Below are 23,294 nucleotides of genomic sequence, written 5' to 3'. Positions count from 1 at the left end.
GCGGTTTTTATTTTTTATTTAAATTCTGGAGGGTGGGCAAATGAAATCTGAGAGTGAGCAAACGTGGTCAGGTCGGGTACATTCGTATCCTTCTATTAAAAAATTGAAATGCATTCATGATGGGTGATGAAGACAATTTTTTTATTTTGTTCATAACTCTTTTTTGGAGGGTGGTCAAACGAAAATTTTTGATGGGCAAACGTGGGCAAACGATGGACAAACGAATGCCGTTGAGTTTTTCCAAAATTTCGAATTTGGGGGTGCTATCTTCACAGACCTGCCGCAAATGTATAAATTGTTTCCGCTGTGCTTTAAGATGCGAACATATGAATGAAAGGCGGAAAGGGACACGACTTCGATCGAAGATATGCGTAAAGATAAATAAAAACTGTCGCTTTTGGTTTTCTTTTAAAGATAATACATTTTTGTTGGTCCGAACCTTCATAAATAACCATTATTATTAAAATTCTGCTTTATTTCATTAGAAGGCAACTCTTATATCATAGTAACAACTTACCCCAATGCGATAACAACTTGCCCCATATAGGGGTAAGAAGTTCCGCTTCGATCAGCCACAAATAAATTACTTTCTATGGGAAACCTATTACAATATATTAAACACAAGCTTAAAATCAGAAGATATAATAAATTTAACAAGAAATTAGTCAATAGTGAAGAGAATAACTACATTATTTTCCAGTCATTTTTTATGTTTTATCGAAATCGGAACTTTTAGCCCCGGCCTCCCCTACAAGGGACAGAAAAATAAATTTCAAACGAAAGCTTAATGGTACAATAAGTGCTGCAATCTCGCGTCAACAAAATTATGAAAAGAGTTTTAAAAGAAATACCGGAAGACGGAAAAGTTTTTGCAAAATTTTGTTAACGCAAGTTTGCAGCGCTCGGCGCACCATTAAACTTTAGGAGTTACACGCGAAAAACTGGGAGTGCCTTTGAGGTTACTTTCCACACCATTAAAGGGTGATTGGGCAGGAACGAAGATAACTGTGTTATTATTCTTAAATCCCTTAGTCTCTTGCTGCAGTGGCTCGTTATTAGAATTACGAATCTACTATTTTCTTGTCAGGATCCTTCGGTAATTTCGGCTCGAGGGTTTCGTCGGCAAAATTATTATTTATGATTTAAGTTCCCCGATAGAATATTAAGTTACAGCGGCGACAACTGTCCCCCATTTTCTTCTTCGCGATCAGGTGATTTGGGGCCGGGATGAACTTAAAGGAACTCGGAGGATCGTAATTTATTTTATTACTCAAATAAGGGCGGAGAAAATCGAACGACTGGAGCGGTTCTGGGTCTGCAGATTGAATTCCTTCGAAGGGAAACGATTGCTTTGGCGGGAAAGATTTCCCTCTGGGAAATGTTGATGAAACGGCGCGGCCGGAACGGCCGGGGCATTTTTTTTTCTTTTCTTTACGGCGAGCCCGAAGCTTACGCGGACGGCCACGGACTCGGCCGGGGCGCGGGTTAAGATACGTGCGAAACGACGAGTGTAAAAAGACGATTTCGAAAGTTTTACAACGAGGGAAGCCTCCCCAGGGGAACTCGGACGAATTCTCTTCCTCCCATATTTCTTTCGGCCCCTGACTCCCGGCCGCCCTCGCCCCTCCGGCCTGGAAACCAACCCCCCCGTTCTTCGACTCGGCCATTGTTTCTCCCGACGTAAAACAGCGAGGCAGCCAAGAGGAAGGGAGAGAGAAATAACGTTGGGAATTACGCGCACACTGTTTACTCGCTGTATATTAAAAAGCAGGAATTCTTTAGCCGGGGCTTGAAATTGGACGAGGAGGAACGCACGCTCCACCTAACCCGGGGCGCGGGGACATTCTAAGACCCATCTATCCTCGCGTCTTAATACAATATTCATAAGATCCTATGCATCCTCTCGGCTTAATGAAATATTTTAATTCCCATCCATCCATCCCCGTCCAGCCTACCCTCCCGGCTTAATAACGCACCGCGAGATCCATTCGCCGCAGCAGGCATAAAAAATATTGCCAGCGTTATCTCGACCGAGCACCGCGAGGCCCATCTAATCCCGTCGCGGCGGAGATTTTATTAGTCACTGTAAGTGTCCCGAAACCACTGCGCACCCCGGCGTTCCATCCCCCAGCGGTCCAAACGCCACGCGGCCCACCTAGTCTCGTACGGCGCAGGGAAATGAGTGATTGAAAATTCACCGAAACCACCACGGACGACGCGGGGACCTCGCCACGCTCCCCCGAATTCGGTAATCACCGCCGGTGGGGTTGTTTGCGAGCGCGGGCAAGGGGAGCGGGCTCCAAATATCCAGCGAGTCGAGGGAGAATCGGCTGACAGGTGAACGGGCAGAGACAAAAAACGAAACGAGGGCGAAAAGGGGCGGGCGAGAGCCGTAGCGAAACGGTGGCGCAGGGCCCGGTTCCCAAGCGGATCCGTTGCTGATAAGGCGCGATAAGCGGAGACACGGGACGTTATAAGGACGGAAACGATAACGCCTGCACGTTTCCAGGGGACGTCGGCTCGCTTTTCCTCTGTGCGCTTTTCCAGGCGTGCGCGACCGCTAGCCAGCTCGTCCCTCTCTTCTTTCTCTCCCGTAGCGAGACTCGAAACCGGATACGGGGTAATTGAATGTGTCCGCGTTTGTGCTCGGATATGTTAGCCCGTCGCGGGTGCTGGTAACGGTCGCCGCGGTTTTCGAACATTTACTCCAAGTCTGCTGCTCGTACAAGGAAGTTTTTTACGCGGAGTTGTTCGTCCCTGAAAAACCAGCAGAAAATGTGCAATGGAGTTTTCTCGTACGAGCCTTAGTTCTCGAGAAATTCTGGCTTAAAGGGGTGTAGGACTACTGAAATCTTGAGAAATCGATTTTTCTTTTATTATTACTAACTTTGAAAGTGCCATGCTTTGTGAACACGTGCGACAATGTTTCGCGAAGAAATTCGAGTAATTACGGGAATTATAGCGCTGAACGTAATTGAGTGCACTGTCGAGTATCGGCCTCGCAGAACGGTATTGGCGTAGGGGACTACACTTCGAAGCCGTTTATCTCGAAACTACATTTTTTAAAAATCAGAGGCCTTCTGCCCATTGATACACGCGTCTGTGAATTTTTTCAGAATTTTCAGTGGCAAAACCGAATTTTAAAAAATTCAAAAATATTAAAAATCACGATTTCGAAGTAAAAATTTCAAATTACAACATTTACATTTTTACAATTTTGGCGTCTTTGTATGGTCATTGATGTCTAATTTTTTCAGATTTTTCGAAAGGGTGGAACGCAGTCGAAAAATCAAAAACTGATATTTCTTACCTTCCCGTACGCAAAGTTGTGGCATAATCGTACGACGAATATATTTTTTTCATTAACCGGGTGTTTTATGTAATTCTAAATACTTTCACACGTTTTAAATGAGTCGTTCAATAGGACCTACACCCCCTTAAAGTTGTTTACGTCGCGGAGCGCGCATTCGTCTTCCAGGTGGATTATCTCGAAAACGGAGGTTCGCGCGACAGAATGTTATTCCACCTGTTTGGTGTACTTTTCAGAGACGAATCGTTTGCGCGTAGTCTGAGCTCGCTGCGCCTTGTTTAGCGGGCAGGCGAGCCGGTCTTCTTAATTGAAGCAACGCTAATTACAGCCACCTATCGCCTCCGACTAGCGATAAGATGAACGCCGGGATAATTAATGAGCCAGGAAACTCGAGTTACTCGGCAGCGGGCTGCCCTGGTACACGCCAGGGGTTGGGATGCAGGGGGATGGTCGTTAGACAACTATTTCACGAGTCGACTGACAGTAATCCTGAATCATTAGGGGGCTTCTGGCTGGCAACAATGCCGCCTCGGGTGGGGGAGGGTGGCTTTTGTGCCCGGACAACTCCACGGAAATTGGGATTTCTTTGATACGAGCCTGGGGTGAGGATCGATGGTCGGGCTGATCGTTACCAGGGCCCGATCTCGATGGGTGTGATTGTTAGTCGAAGGCTGCACGTGACTGGGGCGGGGGTGGCTCGCGTTTGATGGAGGAACGAATAACTGGAGGCTATGGGGGCGCGGATGAGGATGGATGACGATGGTGTCGTTACGCCGGTCGCTCGATTGATGGCTAAACGATAATTTCTGAGGGCAGGCACGAACAGCAGCTCTCTGCTTTTAGCTTTCCACGTATGCAGGGGGGGGATCAATTCGTCTTTGAAGCACACAATGCTACCCCTTTTTTCTCCCTATTCCTCTTCACCGTCACGTAATTATCCGCCCCTCCCCAATCGGAGTGCCGTAATCGCGGCGTGCAGGAGTTCGCAGAAATATCAGCCGGGTCGAACACGACAGCGGCTCGTTGGTATTCCCGCGATCGCCCGGGCTCCTTGTTGGCCACAAATCAGCCGTGAAATATGCGCGTAGTTGGGCGCAAACGGGTTGCACGGGCCGCAGCGACAGTGAGCATCCGATCCGGAGAGTAATGTATTCCGTCGGAAGGTTCCAGGATTCCTTTGGGACCGCAGAAATCGACCTTCCTCCATTTTACCTACGTCCACGTATCGCGCTCAGTTTCCTGCCCAATTTATCGCTGCCAGCTACCCTGCTCTTGGCCCCGTCCATTTTACTTCTTGGGCTACTGATGGCTACAGAACGCCCTGCAGCTTACGAGCATCCGCAAGCAACGCGGACTCGCCGCAAACTGCCGGAGCCATTCGTCGAGCTACACTACTGACTTGCAGCTTCGTTTGCGAATAGATCGTCGGGTTTGTCGAAGCAAAGTCTTCAGAAGCAAATCGCTCAGGATTTAATCCTGGGGGGAGCCGAGTCGAAGGGATAAAAATACGAACGTTTTCACCCACCCTGTAGGATATTAAACGAATCTACTCGCTAGTCACCAGCAAAATTAACGCGCGGACCCATAGACAGCTAGAGACCGTGCAGCTTGCAAGCACTTTCCAGTAGCACAGCCCTGAAGTGACCTACTAGAGCCATCCGTTGACCTGTACTACTGAGTTACTCGTACCTTCCGAGGGAACACGCAGCGTGACAGCTCCCAACGACCATTTACATCCACCAATTCCGAAAGCAAGCCATCAGAAGCAGGCTTCCTGAATTCCCCTCGATTTTTCATCAAGCCTTTTGTGGGGATCGGTCGCCTCGGCTCGAGCCATTCGAATCGCCCAGACGCGGCACGCCGCTGAATTACAACGCTCGAGCAAAGAAGAGCCCAGCCCACTCGAGGCGCCTTATTTCACAGGGCGAGCGTGGAAAATTGCGTTCGATCCACGCCAACCCTCCACCCCCTTTGTAGCTACAATTACCGGCGCGGGCGTCGGCGCAATTTTGCAAACCAGGGGGGGGGGAAAAAAAAGGGAAAAAGAAAGGAGCGAACGCAGCGACGTAGAAGGCGGGCTCTCGCGTCCAATCAGTCGGGCGGCCTTTCAGCGCGAGCGAAAGAAATAAAACAGGTGGAAGGAAAACGTAACGTTAATAATCGCACTTCGCCTCGAGCACCAGTGTCTGTTCGAGGGATCGACGAACGATGTCGTCGACTCTATCTCCCCAGCTGTAATTCTCCTCTCGCGATCGCGATCCTGCCTCGCCCGGAAGCAACCCCCCCGGGGGGTGGATCCTACGTGCCACGAGTCCCGCGATATTCTACGGGCCGCCATGCCGATCTGCAAGTCGGTGAATTCCGCGAGGATATTTTTCAACCGTCCCGCACGTCTCACTGACGAGCGACAGTAGAATGGACAGTGATTGTCCTGCTTCGTTTGGGGAACGTTTGTTGATCAGATAACCGAGTTGTTGATTCAAGGGGCGGGCTGCTGTATTTGCATACCGGGATACGTATGTGTCCCTTTTTCCACCGTGTATTTTCTGTTGCGAAACATTCCTGTCCACCGTATCAACGGGGCTTTGAACCGGGGAGTTGAAACGGCAACAAAAAAGGAATATTATTTTTCTTCGAGAAAGGGGTGTATTATTTTAGCAAGTGCTGGGATATTTTACTTTATTATTACACAGCTGTGATCACCGGGGTGGCCCTTATTTTTCAACATCCGAGTCCTTATTCCGTCACCCCCTAGTGTAGGCAATACGCCCACACCATAGAAGCGTGATAAGTGGACTCTCTATATTCAATCGCGGTTATCTAAAAAATGGCGGGAAGCACGACAAAATTGTATACACAGTATTTGTAGAAAATTCAATGCTCTTTTAATGTTATTTGAACAACATTTCGATAGGGCTTACCGTTTCTCAGATATTATTATTCAAAATTATCTTTTATAATTAAGGCCCTTTCCTGTTGTCCGATTGCAATAAACTTTTTCAGGGGTTATTTTCTTGTGAAATAGAAGCATTCTAGGGGTCAGAGCAAAGTAGAGCCACCTTAGTAATCGTAAGCACCAAATTACCTACTGAACATTTTTTCTCCCAGCATTTACTCACCTACCATTTCAACTCCTCGATTAGAATTTGATTAGTCTATTCATCGAGCGATCCTTTTTCTATCTCACGCCTAGCAGGCATCCAGCAGGGTCTCGCGAGTAGCACGCTCTTAAGAAGCAATTTATAATCCCCCTGCTGGGACACGTCTAACCAGTAGCTTCGCCGTTTGTTGCAGGGAGTGCTCCACGTTCCTGCGTACCTTCCTGATCGAAGCAGACCCAACGAGCGATCCCTGGACTTTGGAGGCAGCTCCTCTCCAGCGTGTATCGATAGGCGCCGCGGTACGACCAGAACCAACCGGCACAGGAAAGTGTCCTCGAGAGGAGGAGAGCGCAAGTACTCGGCATGAAGGGTGAGTCCTTTGGAACTCTGCTTGCATGCTCACCAACGAACTGGGATCCGATGACCATCGACGATTCCTCCACTCTCGATCGCGAGCACGTGACCGTCTCCACAAACAGGAAACATTCGATTCTCCGTTTCACCATTAATTCCTTTATTTCTCCCCTTCTGGAACGAAATGTTTGTGCAGGGCTCGATCTAGCTCCTCCGCTGCTCCGGGCAAAACCGATTTTTGTCGCCCTTTGTGTGGAGTGAAATTTTTTGCAGGTATTTGTTGAACAACAAAAGCTTTTTGCAAAGATAAGAAGGCACGCACCTTTCCCTAATATAATAGTATATAATATAACAAACAATTTGCAAGTTTTACCGTTTTTCAAAAAGTGTTACTTCTCTGTTGGTTTTTCATTGATTTTAATTTCCCCTTTCTACCAATTTTACCGCTCAGGGCAATTGCCTTGCTCGAACCCCCCTCGATCAGGTCCCGAGTTCGTGTCACTTCATCCCCCGAAATAGAGCGAATTAACAAAACACTTTGCATGAAAGAAAAACCCTGCTGAATCTCCAAAGCGAACGCAGCAGAAATCGGAGGATTGATCATTGCCCAGGATGTTTCGTTTTCGAGGATACAAGTTTGGAATGCGGTGGAGCATGCGTGGCAGTGTCGATGCGCCATCGATTTTCAAGCTTAACTCGAAAACCAAGCTCTTTGCAAAAACCACTCGTCCTGCAACTTCGAGCCAATGGAAGCGTACGAACTTACCTTCAAAATTCCGGCAAGGAATATTGCATCAAAGGGGCTCCACCCCTCCCGCGAACTTAGTTTAAAGAAACCACTCAGGAATCTCCAAGGCGTTAATCCGTTAAACCCTCCATCGACCTTCCATCTCCACCAAGTTATCTTTTAATCCTTCGACCTGCACGGCCCGCAGCGAATGCAGATAGACTCAGGCCCCGCGAGCCTCCTCTCTCGCATCAAATATTTCCCCGTGAACAGCCACTTCGGGAGACCCTGCAAGTCTAACCGACAACCTAGTCGGCTTCCACCTCGACTCGCTCCCCGAAAGGGGCCATTTCCGCGGAGCCTCCGGCCCCGGCGAGCCCCGCGTGCCGCAGCCGCGATTCTCACGGGCTTATCGTGATATTATCCTCGGAAAATACGCGAATTTCCCATTTCCTCGTACGAATTGCCGCGCGAGGGCGCGTAATGTATGCCGCGACTCCGGCACTGCCTATCTCCCGTGGATTTCGAGATCCCGCCGCGGGACTGCGGCGTTTCACCGCCGGGGGTTGCAAGCGAGTGTGCTACGTACCCATTACCTAATTGAATTTCTTTCGCAGAATCGAGGGACGGGCGATCGTTTTTCTTCGGGATTAATTGGGGAGAAGAGGGTCGCCGCGAATGTGGAGCGAACGGAGGGACGGTTGCGTGCGAGCGATCCGCGTGCGAGCTAGATCTGGGTCGCGGGGATCGCTGGCAACGTAATTCCAGGATAGACGTTCGACGCCCTGTTCTCTCATTTTCGCGACCCCCTTTCAGCGATCGTTACAATGGCCGAGCTACTACCCGTTGTCTGACGGTCCCGAGCGTTTTAGGCGCGGAGACGCGGCTAGCTGGGCCTCTCGCAGAAGCCTTCCTCGAGATGAACAATGAGTTCTATCGCGGGTCGCTTCCACTTTCCACCTGCCCCAAAATTTGTGCAACGAGTTCGCTGGATTTCAGCTTAATTTGAGCAGATGCGGGGCGTGCTAGAATTATTTTTTTGGGAAGAAGAAGAGCTTCTTTGGTTGTGCAGTGTCAAATTTTAATATTTCTTTAGTTATAATGAACTCATTTACCAAATTTCTAATTAACATTATTTATTCAATGAGGAACTGATACGGGAAAGTTGCCAATATCGTACGGTCGCCTAAATGGTCGGGTGATGGTAAAAATATCGAGTAAATGCGAAACGAGAAATAGAAATAAAAGCTTTTGAGCTTACACCCTATTTCGAGCGTGCTATAAATATTTTTAAAAAAAATCAGTTATGATTGATGTAACAAAATCAGTTATGATTGATGTAACATTTTACCATTTTATTTTAGCTGACAATAATCAAGCAATGCAGTTTTATCCTGTATTTTTGTATTTTTCTGAAAGCGGGTTTAATGTAGAATGTTTAAATTGATATTTATAAGTAAATTGATCACGTTTCCTAAATCGTACCAGTACAATCGTACAAGTAGGATTTGAGAACTCGTGTGTTATATAAGTTTCGTAATAATCATTACTTTATGTGGAATATTTTCTTCTTTATTTGTTATTGATACTATTTTTAGAAGAGGTGCAATTTTGGACACCGAGGAGTACGATTTAGGAGACCAATTGCCTAAATCGTACCTTTTACAGTGTCGCAAAAAGAATAATAATTAATTAATTTGCTCCGAACAAAAGGTTACACATATAATAGTAGGTGCCTAAAAGATCAAGTTACAATATTCAGTAGCTACTTGCGTTCAAATTAGTACGAAATATGAAATATAATGTAAAATATCTTAAGTGGCACGATATCGGCAACCCTCCCCTAAAAACGGATAAAATACCTTGCCTTCTTAATTAATGCTTCCTTGTCAAACAATTATTACTTTATAAAAAGGGTAACGCTTCTTAACAACTTACAGTCTAGGGGAAAAACTCTAGGGAACTCTAGTAATTACTAGACGCTGCACTTTCAGTGACGTTGATCAAAGTGACTTTAAACTTGAATCGTCACGTGGTTCTTCTGCCGCAATTTTCCTTGCCCCCTGAAACTCCCTCCGCAATTTCCCTCGGCCCTATCGGCCCGCTTTAATCGAACCGCCGTTTTATTGGACCGCAGGGAAAACAGCTGAACGAGTATCGTAAAAGCGGCCTACTCGCAGCGCCGCGGTACGCGTGTAAAACGCTCGAAAACCGACATTTCCACCCCGTCGCTTCAGCCCGAAAATCCCAATCGACGTTGTTTCGTGGTTGTTAAAAAAAGGGTGAGGGTGAAGGGCACCCAAGGGAGAAGGCGAAGTGACACAACTCGGCGGAAGCCTACGTTCGATCCGCTCACTGTGAATTAAAATAATTTTACAATTAAACAAAAATTGTAAAAAACACCGCAACTGCCAAAACTCAAATTTCTCCAGAGAGAGAAAAAGCTTCCCCGACTTCAAATTATTTACGAAATATGATTTGTTCTGATTGCTGAATATGCTTAAGTACACGACAACCCAAATGCATCGCAGAATTTTCTATTAGTTTCGCATTAATATAGGCACGTGGAACATTGACAAATTTTATTTCATTCTTTCGACTTTGCCACTTGCAGTGCTTTCCACTGGGACTCTTCGATTCTTTGTAAACGCGCCTGAATCAAGGACGCCGAAACCAAGCTCGGATCAATAATGCGTCGAGTGAAGTGGTTTTAATTCTCTTTTGAAATTAGTCTACTCTATTATTATCTCGCCGTTGAATCTCTCGTAGCGATTAAGGGTGGCTCGAAGGGCGCCGCAAAATGGAGGCTGTCCAGGGAAACGAAGCGCGAGGGGGTGTTCTTTGGCACGCGGGAGAATTACCCAGCTGTAATCGATTTACAAATAGTGTGCCCTGGGACTGTTGTAATTTCAGCAATTAAATAAATCAAACGCAAGGAACGGAGAAGTCGAGGAAAGTGGGTCGAATCAAATCCTGTGGACGAAATCAGCAAGGACGATCTAGGATCCGATAGTTTAGCTGTGGCCCAGTGGATATCGCAGCGATTTTCCAGGCAGGGCTGTAAGCGGAATCGGGGTTGCCAGCCCCCTGGGCGGGCGAGCAAGGGGTAGCACTGACACCACGACCCAGATACGGGCCATTGTGCACCGTATACTGTATACTCGGATTGCGTCATAGCTCGGCACAGTCGCAATGTCGACTCCTGATTCTGGCCGAGAACAACTCGATCGTTTTCGAGTGACGCAGTCGTGGCCTGGCTCTGCTGACGTTTTTCCAACCCCCTTTCCCTCCCCTCCAATTCGCCACCCTCCTCCCGATTCTTGACCCACTTGGCTGCCACGTTTTTGATAACCGAGCCATCTGCTCTACCCTCAGTCTCCCTCGATCTTAGCAACGCAGAGTTTTCAATGTAACAGCTAGGATTTTAAGAGATTCGAGCGTGTAGGTAAACCGAAGGTAGTGGTCACTGGTCCCTGAATCGATTCGGAGGCTCGTTGGGGGATGCGTCCCGCGTCGCGACTTGCGGGACACCCCGTGTTTAGGCGGCGGTCCAAACGCAGCCGAGGAAAGCTCGCTAACGACCCAACCTAAAAGCGTTCAGTCGTTTAACCGTGGAGAACTGGACGTTGCGCCGCGTAGGCGCTCGACCCCGTTGCTTCGTGACCGCGGCCATTAGTGAACTTGAAATTCAGCCGATTTACGGCGATGCGGACGGGAAGACGAACGGGGTGAATGGGGGCCACTCGAAGTTGCTGGGTTTTGCTAAGCGTTCCTAGGAAATGGCTCCGAGTTCGGGACTGATCTTCAGTTTTTAGGGGATGAAGGTGAACGACCCAATCTCTGCTCACGTCCCCATTTCTGCTCATTTCGTATTTTTTCTTATTATTATAAGCGTCACGTTTGTAATAGTACAAACGTGACGCTTATAATAATAAGAAAAATAAGAAATGAGCAGAAATATAGAGTTACAACTATAACTATAGAGTTACAACAACATAATTTTATGTTATTTGATTATTTACGCGAGTGTTGCGCGAGCTTGGGGCTAATCAAAGTGCAGCATAAGCAACGAAAAACTTTAAAATGAGAGACTCATGATTTTTCGACCGTGTTTTAGCTGGTTGTGGTAAGGAAAACAGGGTCGCTATTGGTATTCGATAATTGGGCAGAAAATAGTTTTTGCAGTAAAAGTTCTTATTTAATAACAAAAACAGATACCGCATTGTGCTCTGGATGTAGATTTTCTACTATTTTTGATTGTCTTAAGTAGAGAACAGGTGATTAGGTTTAGGGTCAAGCGAATCACCGTCGTGTCCGAATTTCTACTCACCAAAATTTTAGCAACACAACCGCACAATTCAATATATGCTGTAACCTCTATTTCTATTCGAAGGCATTTTATTTTTTGTTTATCGTTATTTTATGCTTTACTGTTGCGTTATAAAACATCTCCGTAAAAGATGCAACTTATTTTAACCTGAAAAGGCAACATATTATGTGAGCAGAAATTGGTACAAATGGTGAGTAGAAATACGTACATCGCTATTTTTAATAAGAAAGAAATACGGACATTTAAAGCATTATATTTAATTACAAATTACTAGCAGTTAAACATCCTGAAATATCTTTCTTAAACAGTTTTCGACTGGTTGATTTATTGTTAAAGAATTAATCAATTACTCTGCAAATTTTCATCACAAACAAATTTTTTCACATCTTCTTTCTGACGAGTAACCTTTTAAATCAGCAGAAATTGGGACATTCACCTTATTCCCTTCTGTGAAAATCTAGAGGTGCCAGGGTAACGCGAGGATGCGATGAGAAAGCTTCTTTCAATATATCTTTGGGTGCTAAATTCGAAAATAAATATTAAAACTTAGAAATTTCTCGAAGACTATCAAAGTTATTCGCAAAGTTAATTGCATCGGTTATTTATTCATGAGTTGAGCAACATTTCTCTGCATATTAATTTCATTCAACCGCGTGTTACAAAATAAAAATGTGAAAGCAAGTTGTAAAAAAGAGGAAGCGATGGAGGAGATCTGAGATTATATTTGCATTCGGAAGTTTTTATCACCCCAAATTTTCCTACCCTGTGTAATCGATAATAGGTAGGTATTTGAATACAAAGGGTGGTTTAATTTCAATTAAATTCCCTGCTGTACAAATGAAAGCGGCTGGAGCTTATAGGGGTAGAATTAAAGCTTCCTTCTGCATCTTCCGAGGTCGCTGGCCAGAAGCTGCCCCCTGTATTTACTGCTTCGATCGCGGTCGAGGGAGCAGGCAAGCTCGATGGGGTGGACAGATACGGATGCTCGAATTCGCGGGGAACGATTTAAAGAGACCGAGAACTCCGGCCACCCTCGGGACGAGTCGTGTTCCGTCCCCTTAACTTTCCTCATCCCCTCGCCAGGACCCCGCTTCACCCCCCCTGCTGGCTCCTTTTTCTTCGTCCTTCCACCGCTTCTGCAATTCTGCGCGTCCCTCTGTCTCTGGTTACCAACCCCCTTCCGCGTCTGCGTCCCCTTCTTTTTTTTCCTAACTTTCTCCTCCCTCCGCAATTCTTTACCCTGCTCCGGCCCATCCCTCGTACCCTTTTTATCGTCTTCTCCGCTGGAGGTGCACGCTTTCAGCCTCCCCCGAAGCAGCGCCGACACACGCTCCAACGCAGAAAGCTGGAAACTCGTGTTCCCATCGACTTTCCGCCCAGAAGCCACTGTTTTCCACGACGGCATTCTTGTTGTACTTTCAATGGAACGGTCTGTCTTCCCCGGCCCTTTCCAACCCTCCCCCGTCGATAGCGGCGGGCCAACGCGCGCTCCTGCGCTTAGGATAGCCCGCAGCTTTCTTATTTGCGAGATCCTCGGACGTCCAGCCGCTTTCTGCTATTGTCTCGTCCGTTCGGAACGTTTCATCGCTGCACGTGCGTCGTTTCACCACCCCTCGGTGCAGCGGGACTTTTTAATGGGGCCGGGGTTAACGACTCTCCTTTCACTTTCAGAAATAATTGAAGAGTCCTTGTAGAAATCGCTGCAGGTGCCAGAGTTAACAAAAAAAATATTTTATCAGATAATTCGCCACTCGCCAATGGTGATACTGTAGTAGCAAAATTTCATTTTAGGCGCTTCAACTGTTTTTTACAAGGACTCTTCAATTTAGCATTGCGATTGTTCTGATATTTTGGGGGAATTGTCGGACGAATGTGTTTCGATTAGTTTAGCCGCGGCGAAAATGATTTTAGAATTTTCTTAGGTGCTTTATTGAAAAAAAAAAAATAAATAAAACAGAATACATATTACACGCGATTTATCAGTCGTTTATTTACGATAATTTTTGTATTAAATTATTCATGATTTTTGAGGATCTTCGCACCACTGCACATAAAATCGGAAATAGAAAATAATATTCTTGTAAAATAATGTTACCATTATCCGCTGACGGGCCAAAATTTTTTATTTAAAAAAAATAAACAATTCATAGCAGTTTAAAGTTAAATAATTTTTTTCATGCAAAATTTTACTCTGTAATTGTGCATAAAGAATTAATTAAACAAAACATCAAACAATGGCTCGTTAGCGCACAATGGTAACATTATTTCACAGCAATATCATTTTATTTTAAACGAATGTAGCCCCTTAATAATAATAATAATAATAACACTAATAATACTAACAATAATAATATTAACGAAGCAAGTTGAGAGAATAAATTTCACGGTACGAGCTAAAAGCTGAGTGCAACCAGGTGCACCCCCTCCGCCATCTTGTTACCCCCAGCGATCGTCGCGGACGTTATTGTGATCAGCAGCCGGAGGAACTTTCTCGCTTCCGTTTCTCCCCCCGCGACAAGGAAAACCTGCCCGTCCGCCCGTTCAGAAGCAAGAGGAGACTTTTCGCGAGAATCGCTCGGCAAAGTTTCCCCGAGAATCGAGAACTCTCCAGGTTCATGTTTCCCAAGTATCAGCTCGCGAAGTTCAGCTCGCTCGCTCGTGAAATTTCGTGTCGAACGACTCGCGACGGTCTTCGGGGAGGCAAACTCGGTTAAAAGGTCTCCTTAGCCCGGCGCTTGGCTGGAAATTAGCATTGGAACAGCGGCGGTAGAGATTGTCGCTTAAAAAACGAATCGAAAACTCGCCACCACCCTCGCGGGAGACTTGCTCCTTAAGATAATCGAAATCGCTTTTTCGGCACAGTTGCCCTTCCTCGAAACCGAACAGCGATGTCGCTGAAAATGCTCGACGGATCTCCGCGTTACCTCCGCCCGGGGGTCAATCGAATCTCGATGCGGATAATCGACTGTACTCCTCTGACGATCTATCCCCAAAGCTGACCCGCAGCGGATGATTCGATCGTTCCGCTCGAGGGTACCTGAGAACTCGTGGCTTTCAACTCCTGGGAGGGCGAAAAGGGGGGTCCAGTATCGCGCGGGGGGTGACTGCGCTCCCGGCGCAGTCGAGGAGAGGAACTGCGACTTGTCGCGGCTCAAAGGAATTCCTCGCCTCTTTGAAGATAACATCTCGGACCTGTTCGTTATTCAGGGGCGTGGGTAACGTCGGAAGGGGGTCGGGGGCGGCTCGTTCGATGCGCTTTGCATCCCTCGGAATGCCAGGAAGTCCTTTGAGGATCCACCCCCGATACATTTGCCCGCGTATTTATCCGTTTCGCCGTCCTCTCGCGAGAGGATGCGATCGAAAAATTCCCGAGGATTTTCCTGTCGACTGGCGCCGAAAGGGGAGCCCCTCTGGGGAGGAAAAAATGTTTCATTTAGCTGGAATTCCGATGCTTTAATCCTTTCCTCGTGGCCCAGCTGGGGCTCCGCGAAGCGAAATACTTATTTCGTACTGGCTGCCTTTGCGACGCGCCACCCCGTCGACGCGGGGTGGTTTCTGTCCGCCGGACACCGTGCACGAGGATCGACGGTCGAGCATCCAGGGGCGCTGGATTAATGAAAATGGAGCTTCGTCCCTGCGACGGTTCGCTGCCTTTGTTCTTCTTCTTCGTCTCTCTAACGACGTTTGTGGCCGCTGTTTTCTACTCCCCGTGGATTCGTGACGACAGGGGGGAACCATTTATCTCTGGGACGTATAGAGTTTTCGGGGATGAAGGCCCCCCCGACGCGGTAGATTTTTAGAAAGCACATCCTTCTCGAGTTTTTAATCGCCCCTTTGGACGTTTAGCATTTCGCAATTTTAATACAACAAAAGTAACCTCTTTAAGTGCTGAAAGATTTCCAATTTTAATACCAAAATGAAGCAGTGGAAGAAGCTGCTTGGACGTGTTCGACGCTTTCCACTTCTAAGAACTAGTAGTGCAGTCCGCGATAAGTCAGCCGGCCGCTCCCCGAGCCTGCTCGCTTCGTCAAAGTGTCCGAAACTCCGTTTGCAACAGCATCCCCGGCAAGCTTTCACCGTCCACACTTTTATTTCGTCGCCCTCGTTCTCCGTTTCCTCCCCGTGCACCCCCACGTTCCAGCCTCCGCGCGATGTCCGCACAAAGCGTTTACCCGCGTCGCGTATCGACTTTCGGTGTCTCGTTTGCGCGGATATCGAAGCGTGCCGCGCGGATGTATCAAAGGTGAACAGTTTCGAGCTCGCCCAACCGTTCAGGGGGATGGTAACGAACGTGTAGGAAAAGCCGCGCCCCACCCCCGAGGAAATTCGCTCGCTCTTTCCGATGGATTCGTTAGCGAAAGCGCATCTCTCCTCGACCGGCGAAAGGGGAGCAGTTTACTGTGCCCTCTCTCGCCTCAACCCCGTGAATCAGGGAAACGCCAGGGGGCGTGAGTTTCCTCGTCCTGAATTTCTTCGAACTCGACTTCGAGTGAAACTTCGAAAGATATAAAATCGCAATCGAGGGGGTGGTTCACCGCTGGAGAACAGTCGGAGCAGTGGGCGGACTCGGGATTTAACCTAGGGGGTAGCCGAGTTGAAGGGATGAAAATGTTTCTAATGCAAATTCAGTAAAAATTCCCTAGGCGATTATAAAAAATTTATTTAAAAAATAAATTCCAGTTTTTGTTTCTTTTTACAAAGTCCCTTTTAAATAGCGTAAATTAATAGCTTTACAAAATTATTGATATACAAAAATTGTGCCAATTATAACAATGGCTATTTATGCAAAGAAAAAAAAATGTATTAAATAATATTAAGCAGATATATTTTTACACAATTAAATATTTTAATACGAATATTTTATTCAAAATACTTGACGCTGCGAAAGCGACAAAATGATAATTGACTTATATATTATTGATAATTTACAATAACTCCCTTACAATCTAAAATACGTAATATACATATACATACTAGAAACGCAGTCAGATTTATTCTACATATATTTAATTCTAATATCATACGTAGCATATGCACACGAACACATACACGCATTCACGAACGCACGCACAACGAAAAGAGAGAAGAAGATTAATGGAATTTATACATATTTATTCAGTTTAGCAACACCAATTCGGGGCGCAGCGCCAAGTATTTTGAATAAAATATTTATTCGTATTAAGATATTTATTTCTATAAAAATATATCTCTGCATAATATTATTTAATACATTTCTTTTCTTTGCATAAATATCCATTGTTATAATTGTCGCAATTTTGTTATACCAATAATTTTGTAAAGCTATTAATTTACGACAATGTGTTTAAATGGGATTCTTCTTGATGGGATTAAAATGTCCGCGTTATGAGTAATGGAACGTATGATTAATACGTACTTGCAGCTCATTTTGGTTTCAAATCTTTTTTTTATATTGCAATTATTATTACCTTCTATTTTTTGTGATACTCTTTTTCGTCCTCGACTTTTTCACGTACTTGGCGTAATTTTTTTACTTTTTTGAAGTTTTTTACGGGGATAAATCTCTTTTCGACGAAACCCGAAATTTATCCGGCCGCCGCTCTGCAGTCCTTAAATATGCAAATGCCATAGGTCTGCTTCGAGCTCGGGCGCGAAGAGACACTCGCATTTCCCAATTAAACCGTGCCCCCTCTGTGAACCTACCCCGTCAAAAGTTGACGGTCCGCGGGAACTTTGCCCGCCACCGATTTTTCCTTGCGCAAATTCATTCAACACCCCCAGGACACTCGCTGGGCAGGAGGCAGATGGATGAACGGAGGAATTGCATCGAGCGGGGCGCGGATCGAGTGTCGAGGGTGGCTGGCTCGCGGAGGGGGTTGGGTTACCCCCCGTCAAAAGTCAGAGGCGTCGAAAATCGGGAAAACAACCACCCCCCGCGCGCCCGCTCGTATGTCTGTATGCACGTCGGAAAGTAACCGAGCGTGGCCGTTTCACAAAGAGCCCCGGGGCCAGGATCGCGTGTAATTTAATTCGTGGCGTCCTCGGAGTGGCGGGTGAGGGGTGGAAAAGGGACGGCTGGAGGGAGTGGACGGGAAAGGCAGAAAAGGGGGCCGCGGTGATGGGAGACCTCCGGCGAGGGTGGTTTAAGGTAGATGTCGTTGTCAAAGTGCACCTAGCTGTAAGACACACAAGCAGCCCTCGTCGGTGGAGCTGGTGAATCCCTGTGCACCGTCACGATTTCGTGGTGGTGGTATTGATCCACCCCCAGAGCTGTGACCGGGGGTTTGCTCTCGGCGTGCCCTCTCTCCGTCCCTCTTTCTTCCACGCCACTTGCCTCTTCTTACCCCCCTTCGTTATCGCTCTCTGTCCCTCCCAGTGGCTCCTTTCAGGGGGCGCGTTGTTTGCCCCTGTTTCACGGACTCCCTCCTCGCACGGTGTTTTCGTAACTTCTCCATTTCCAGACCTCCCTGTTGATCGCTGTTCTTTCCGTGTTCCCCGTGTCTCAGCCTCATCGGAACCTCCCCCTCGCTCCACTGCTTTCTACCCCTTGCACACCTATCCTCTAGGAACATCTTCGCTTCTGTTCTTTCTACAAAAAATTCCTTCTATCCGCATTCCCAAAACTTCCCTCCTTTATTCTGAACAGGTACCATTGCGCAAGCCTGAAAATTCTAGTAGAAGAGGTAAACCTAAGCCAGACCTGTTTCCACTTTCTTCTGCCGCTTTCAGAGGCAGAGGTACTTTTTTTCCATTTGAGTTCCACCATTTTTCCGTCATCCCCGATCCTTTTCGAGCTTGAAAAATTCAGCTGCCAGGGAGGCGCGAAGTTTCCGCCCGAAAGCGCGTCACGTGCCTCGTAAATGAATATTACTGGCGAACTTACGACACAGCGTATCGCCAAGCTTTCCGGGGGCACTAATCTTCCCTTCTGGGAGCCGTTCGGAGGCTCCTGCAAATCGACGCACGGCTAATAAGGGATTAGAGGTGCTCGGGAAGCCCCCGGGTTAAGGCGTAACAACTGGCGGTCCCGGGGCAGCCTGGCTCTGCGCTTTAATTCGACCATCAGGAAGCAAGGTACCTTTTTACCTTCTGCCGGCGATCGATCCGCTGCTAGGCTCGCGGAGGCAGATTGCTCGGCCGCCTACGTGCCGGTGTCTATCATCGAGTGTCAGGGAAGACAGAGCTCGTGGAATATTCATGCGAGTCGCATTACGGCCGCTCGTTGGCAATATAATGTGACGCAATTGCGCCATGTGTGCGGCTGACAGCCGTCTGAGTATACAATATGCATACGTGCGAACACCCCCGCGCGGGAAGCCTTTAAAGCAATCGACGAGAAGATAAAATTGCGCGCCAGAACGCCTCCGTGGCAGCCACCCACCCAGCCTGCCTCATTCCCGAGCCTCGGAATATTCTGGCTACCCATTCGTTGACTCTGTTCACTGACAGTGTAGGTGTATACCGTCGAAGGCCGTAGCTTTGTCCGTGAATTTAGATCTTAAAACAAACTGCGTCTTGACGCAGGCAATTAAAGTCATCCAAGTCGCGAGAATCATAGCTGTTAGCGACAATAGCGCGTTCATTTCGCTACAATAAATTCAGGCGCACAGTGGAAAACAGGCATATGCCACCGTTTTACGATTTCACAGGCGAGCAGGTCGAAGGGAAAATTGTTTTCGTAGGAAATGCGGTGCGAAATTGGAATTATTTTAAACTGCGCTTGAATTAGATGGTAAATGACAAGTATTACCGAATTTCAGCTGAGGAATTAATTTTATTAGGTCACGTGACGCTTGGGCACCTTTTCCACTACGCATTTATTTTTTCTCCGCGTGAAGAAAATTTGATACAATTCTACTCGACGAAGCGTTTCTACATGCTGTTATATTAGGAGGTGGTGGAATTACACTAAATTGCAGGAACGAATTAATGGTACAAAAAAAGTGCCCACTTTCCACTGGGTCCCTGAATTATTAAACTTCCACTTCAGGACCTGCTCGTACATCCACTAGAAGTCACTCGGAATGCTTAACTCCATCATCTCCCCCGTAATCGACCTCACAGCCGTTCCGCAACCATCCCCCTCGCTCTGCATTAACTGCATCGACGCGTGGTTAATGTTTATCGGATCGATAGTGACTAGGGGCCCAATCCGCCTCTGTAGCATCGATATCGACACGGAATTGGCCGGTCTAAGTCTCTCCATTAACCGAATGGCCGAAGAATCGTTACCGCGAAGCATAACCGAACGACCGCGTCAGCGTGTCTGGCCACAAACATCCGAAACTACTTCGCCCGCCGCGGTCGGGCCGAAACCGTCCTATTCCACTGATTCGACTCTGGCCTCTCTCGACCCGGTGGCTTGATTCGAGCGTTAGATCACGTTCAAACATCCTGCGGCCTCCAGTGCCCCGAATGGCATCTGGTCGCCCTATCGCCCTCAAATTTCGGGGTCTCTCTGATCTTATCTGGAGAATCGGGTGCTCTAGTCTTTTACCAATCGTGGGGGAGGTTAGACGGGAAGTAGCAGAGGGGAGGATTAACCCTCTGTTGTCACGCCTTATAATCACGAATTGCTCGCATTGGGTACACTGCACGCAGTGTCATTTTATGAGTTAGCATTTTCGTATTTTTGAATCTTTTAACTTTTCAGCGATAGTTTTGTCTGATAGGGTAAACCAACCAGTAATTGTCCGCATATCAGTGAATGACCATTAGGCAAAGGAATGTTAATTATAAATTTAAACATTATTATATGTTCATAAATGGAGACTAGTTGCACTTTTAATATTCTATATTTTTAGTTACGCGTATTAAGCAAACATTAATAAGTACAATTCTTATTAAAAGTACGCGGTCATTTACTGGGCTTCTACACGTTTTGCATTTTATAATTTTTCTTTTAAATTACGATAACAATAAGTAATTATTTTCATAGAAATTTCAAGAGAAATAAATTTAAATGCAATTTCAACAGTTGTTTTGTTGTTACACATAAATATATTCAAGAATTAATCTCAAAGGTCCATAGATTCAACAATTCGGTCATTCACTGGTTGGTTTACCCTAGTATATTTCTAGAAATGTAAATTTTGATATGTTGAAATTTGTATTTGAAAAAATAGTTGTGGATAAAAGCAATAGTTTCTCTTAAAATTCCCCGGATTTAAAATTTTCATTATTAAAGTCTAAAGATTTGCAGAAATATTGGCAAAGACATATATCCTGGGGTGCGATATACCCCCGTGTGACCACGAAGGGTTGAATTTGTGTCTGGTCCGCTTACAAAAGCCTAAGTAGAACATCCACGCGAACAGAGGATCTACTTCTCCACCCTCTTTCGCCCAACTTCCAGCATCAATCAAATTCACCCGCGGTTCCATCCGGAGCACTTCGCGCACAATGGAAACTTGAAGATGGAGGCCCTGGATATCCTCGATTTTAATCCGGCATTCTAATTACGAGGCAGCCACGCGGTGCGCGTGTCTTCCTTTGACGTCGAAATAATCGCGAGCCACCCTCTCCCTCAGCCACTGGAAATCGATCCATTGTCCCCCTCCCCCCCCATTGTTTCGTTTAATAGACAAGTAATACTCGAGGAACAATACGGCGCAGTGGAAGTTACAATTAATTTACTCGGAAGCGGGCTGCGCTAGATAGGAGGTGGCTGTTGCTGAAAAATGGGAATGGAGGGTGTGGGCGGAGAGGGCGGCGACGCGATTACCGCCGCGGCGCGTAATCCTCGGCGCATTCAGGCGATCCGCCGCGATTCTTTGTCCCGGCGCGGCCCCTTTCCAGCGACGAGCGATTAATTAGGCTGCCAGACGCGCAGTAGTCGGTATTAATTACCGATGCAGCTGTATAATGAGCCACCGCTTAAGTTACAATCGCGTCGGAGCACGGGGACGCGTGGCGTCGCGACGCCGCCACGAAGTTCACGGACGCTGTCAGTGGAGCACCTGTGAATGGAGACACTCGTCTTGCATCGGCTGGGACGAGGGTAATTAACCGGGGACGAGGGATGCGGTACAGGGGGAGGTAGGCTGCCCTTAGTGTTCCTTCTCGAGAATTCTTTCACGAGAATTTCTCGAGAATTCTATAATATCTAATTTCTCATTCGTCGAGAGATTACAGCATTTCTCGAGAAACTTAAGCGTGGGAAAATTATTATAAATCCCATTTGTTTTCAGAAATAAATTTTCAGATACTTCAAATTGTGTGTTACTAGTTAATCGTGAACGTATAAACGCAACTAGAATTTGTAATAAATGTTAGCGATACGTACGAAGAATAACGCAATTGTTTATAAACTTTTTTCTCGTCGTAGCGCCGCACTTCACTAAAATGCGCGAAGGCCTTAATGCGCTTCCAAAGAGGAAGATTCTGGTGTTCGTTTGTGCACGTTTTGTGTCAAATTTAGCCTCTCAATATGAATAGAACTTCAATTCAGATTCTGATGTTGAAACAGTAGAAACCTCGACTGTTCAGCTACGACCAACCATCGAAGAAACAATCACAGTAATACGAAAAAATTATAAAAGTGTTTAAGAATTCACCAGTGAAAAATCATATTCTGCGAAAATATGTGGAAGAAGAAGAAAATACACAGTTAAAGCTTATTTTGGATTGTAAGACCAGGTGGAATACCATGGAGGCTATGAATCCAATTAAAAAAACACTGGCTGAATTGAATTTAGATTACACGTGGAACGATGAATATATTAAAATTGCTGAAACCTTAGTAGTCACGTTAGAACCCATAAGAATAACAATAGAAAATCTCAGTCGAGAAGATTCCACATTAAGTGCTGAAGGTGCTCTTAGATTAATATATAAAAATTTGCAAAAGTAAATAGTGAATTAAGTAAAGAGTTTCTTGTTGCAATTAAACAAGAAATATCGAAAAGAAGAGATAACGCTATTGTATCCCTTATAAAATTTTTGCAGAATCCAGAATCTCATCAAAAAGATTCAAAAGATTCAAAATATAACAATAACCACGATTCTTCTGAAAAATATTGAAAACCTTGCAGATCCTGAAACTGAAGAATTATCTTTAAAAAAGCAATTGGAGTTATCAATCGCAGATACCCTCCAAGAATTTAGTTAACCAAGGAGACGATAAATTCCGGACTGTAGCAAAGGAATTCCATATTTTTAAGTCCACTGGGAAAAGGGGCATCTAATTTACAACAACTTTTGGATGCTATATATACAATTAAACCAACATCTACTCAAAACGAAATAAATTTCTCTGCAGCCGCTGATTTTGTCACAGAAAAAAAAGAAGTAGATTGGCTGACGCGACATTAGACGCATTGTGCTTTTTAAAAAACTATTTTAACACAAAACAGTAATGTTTCTTGCTCACATTGTGTATTCGATAAATAAGTTTATCAATTATACTTAATATCTGTTTTTTCATTTACACAAGTTTCGTGAAAGTTAGGCCCGAATAAAAATTTAGATAAATATTATCAACATTATTACAAA

General features: G+C 45.9%; 1 protein-coding gene across 1 annotated transcript in view; it reads left to right on the top strand.

The window, feature by feature from the left end:
- The window catches only part of LOC143369928 (uncharacterized), a 119,948-nt gene that overhangs the window by 29,481 nt on the left and 67,173 nt on the right, over window positions 1-23,294 (top strand). Inside the window, exon 4 of the mRNA XM_076814437.1 lies at window positions 6,605-6,781. Coding sequence (XP_076670552.1) covers window positions 6,775-6,781 — 7 coding nt within the window. The 5' untranslated portion in view covers window positions 6,605-6,774. The remainder of the gene's footprint in view (window positions 1-6,604; window positions 6,782-23,294) is intronic.

This window comes from Andrena cerasifolii, chromosome 6, assembly GCF_050908995.1.
Source record: "Andrena cerasifolii isolate SP2316 chromosome 6, iyAndCera1_principal, whole genome shotgun sequence".
NCBI lineage: Eukaryota > Metazoa > Arthropoda > Insecta > Hymenoptera > Andrenidae > Andrena > Andrena cerasifolii.
The sequence above is the reverse complement of the archived record's forward strand: the minus strand, read 5'-3'. Positions and strand labels throughout refer to the sequence as shown.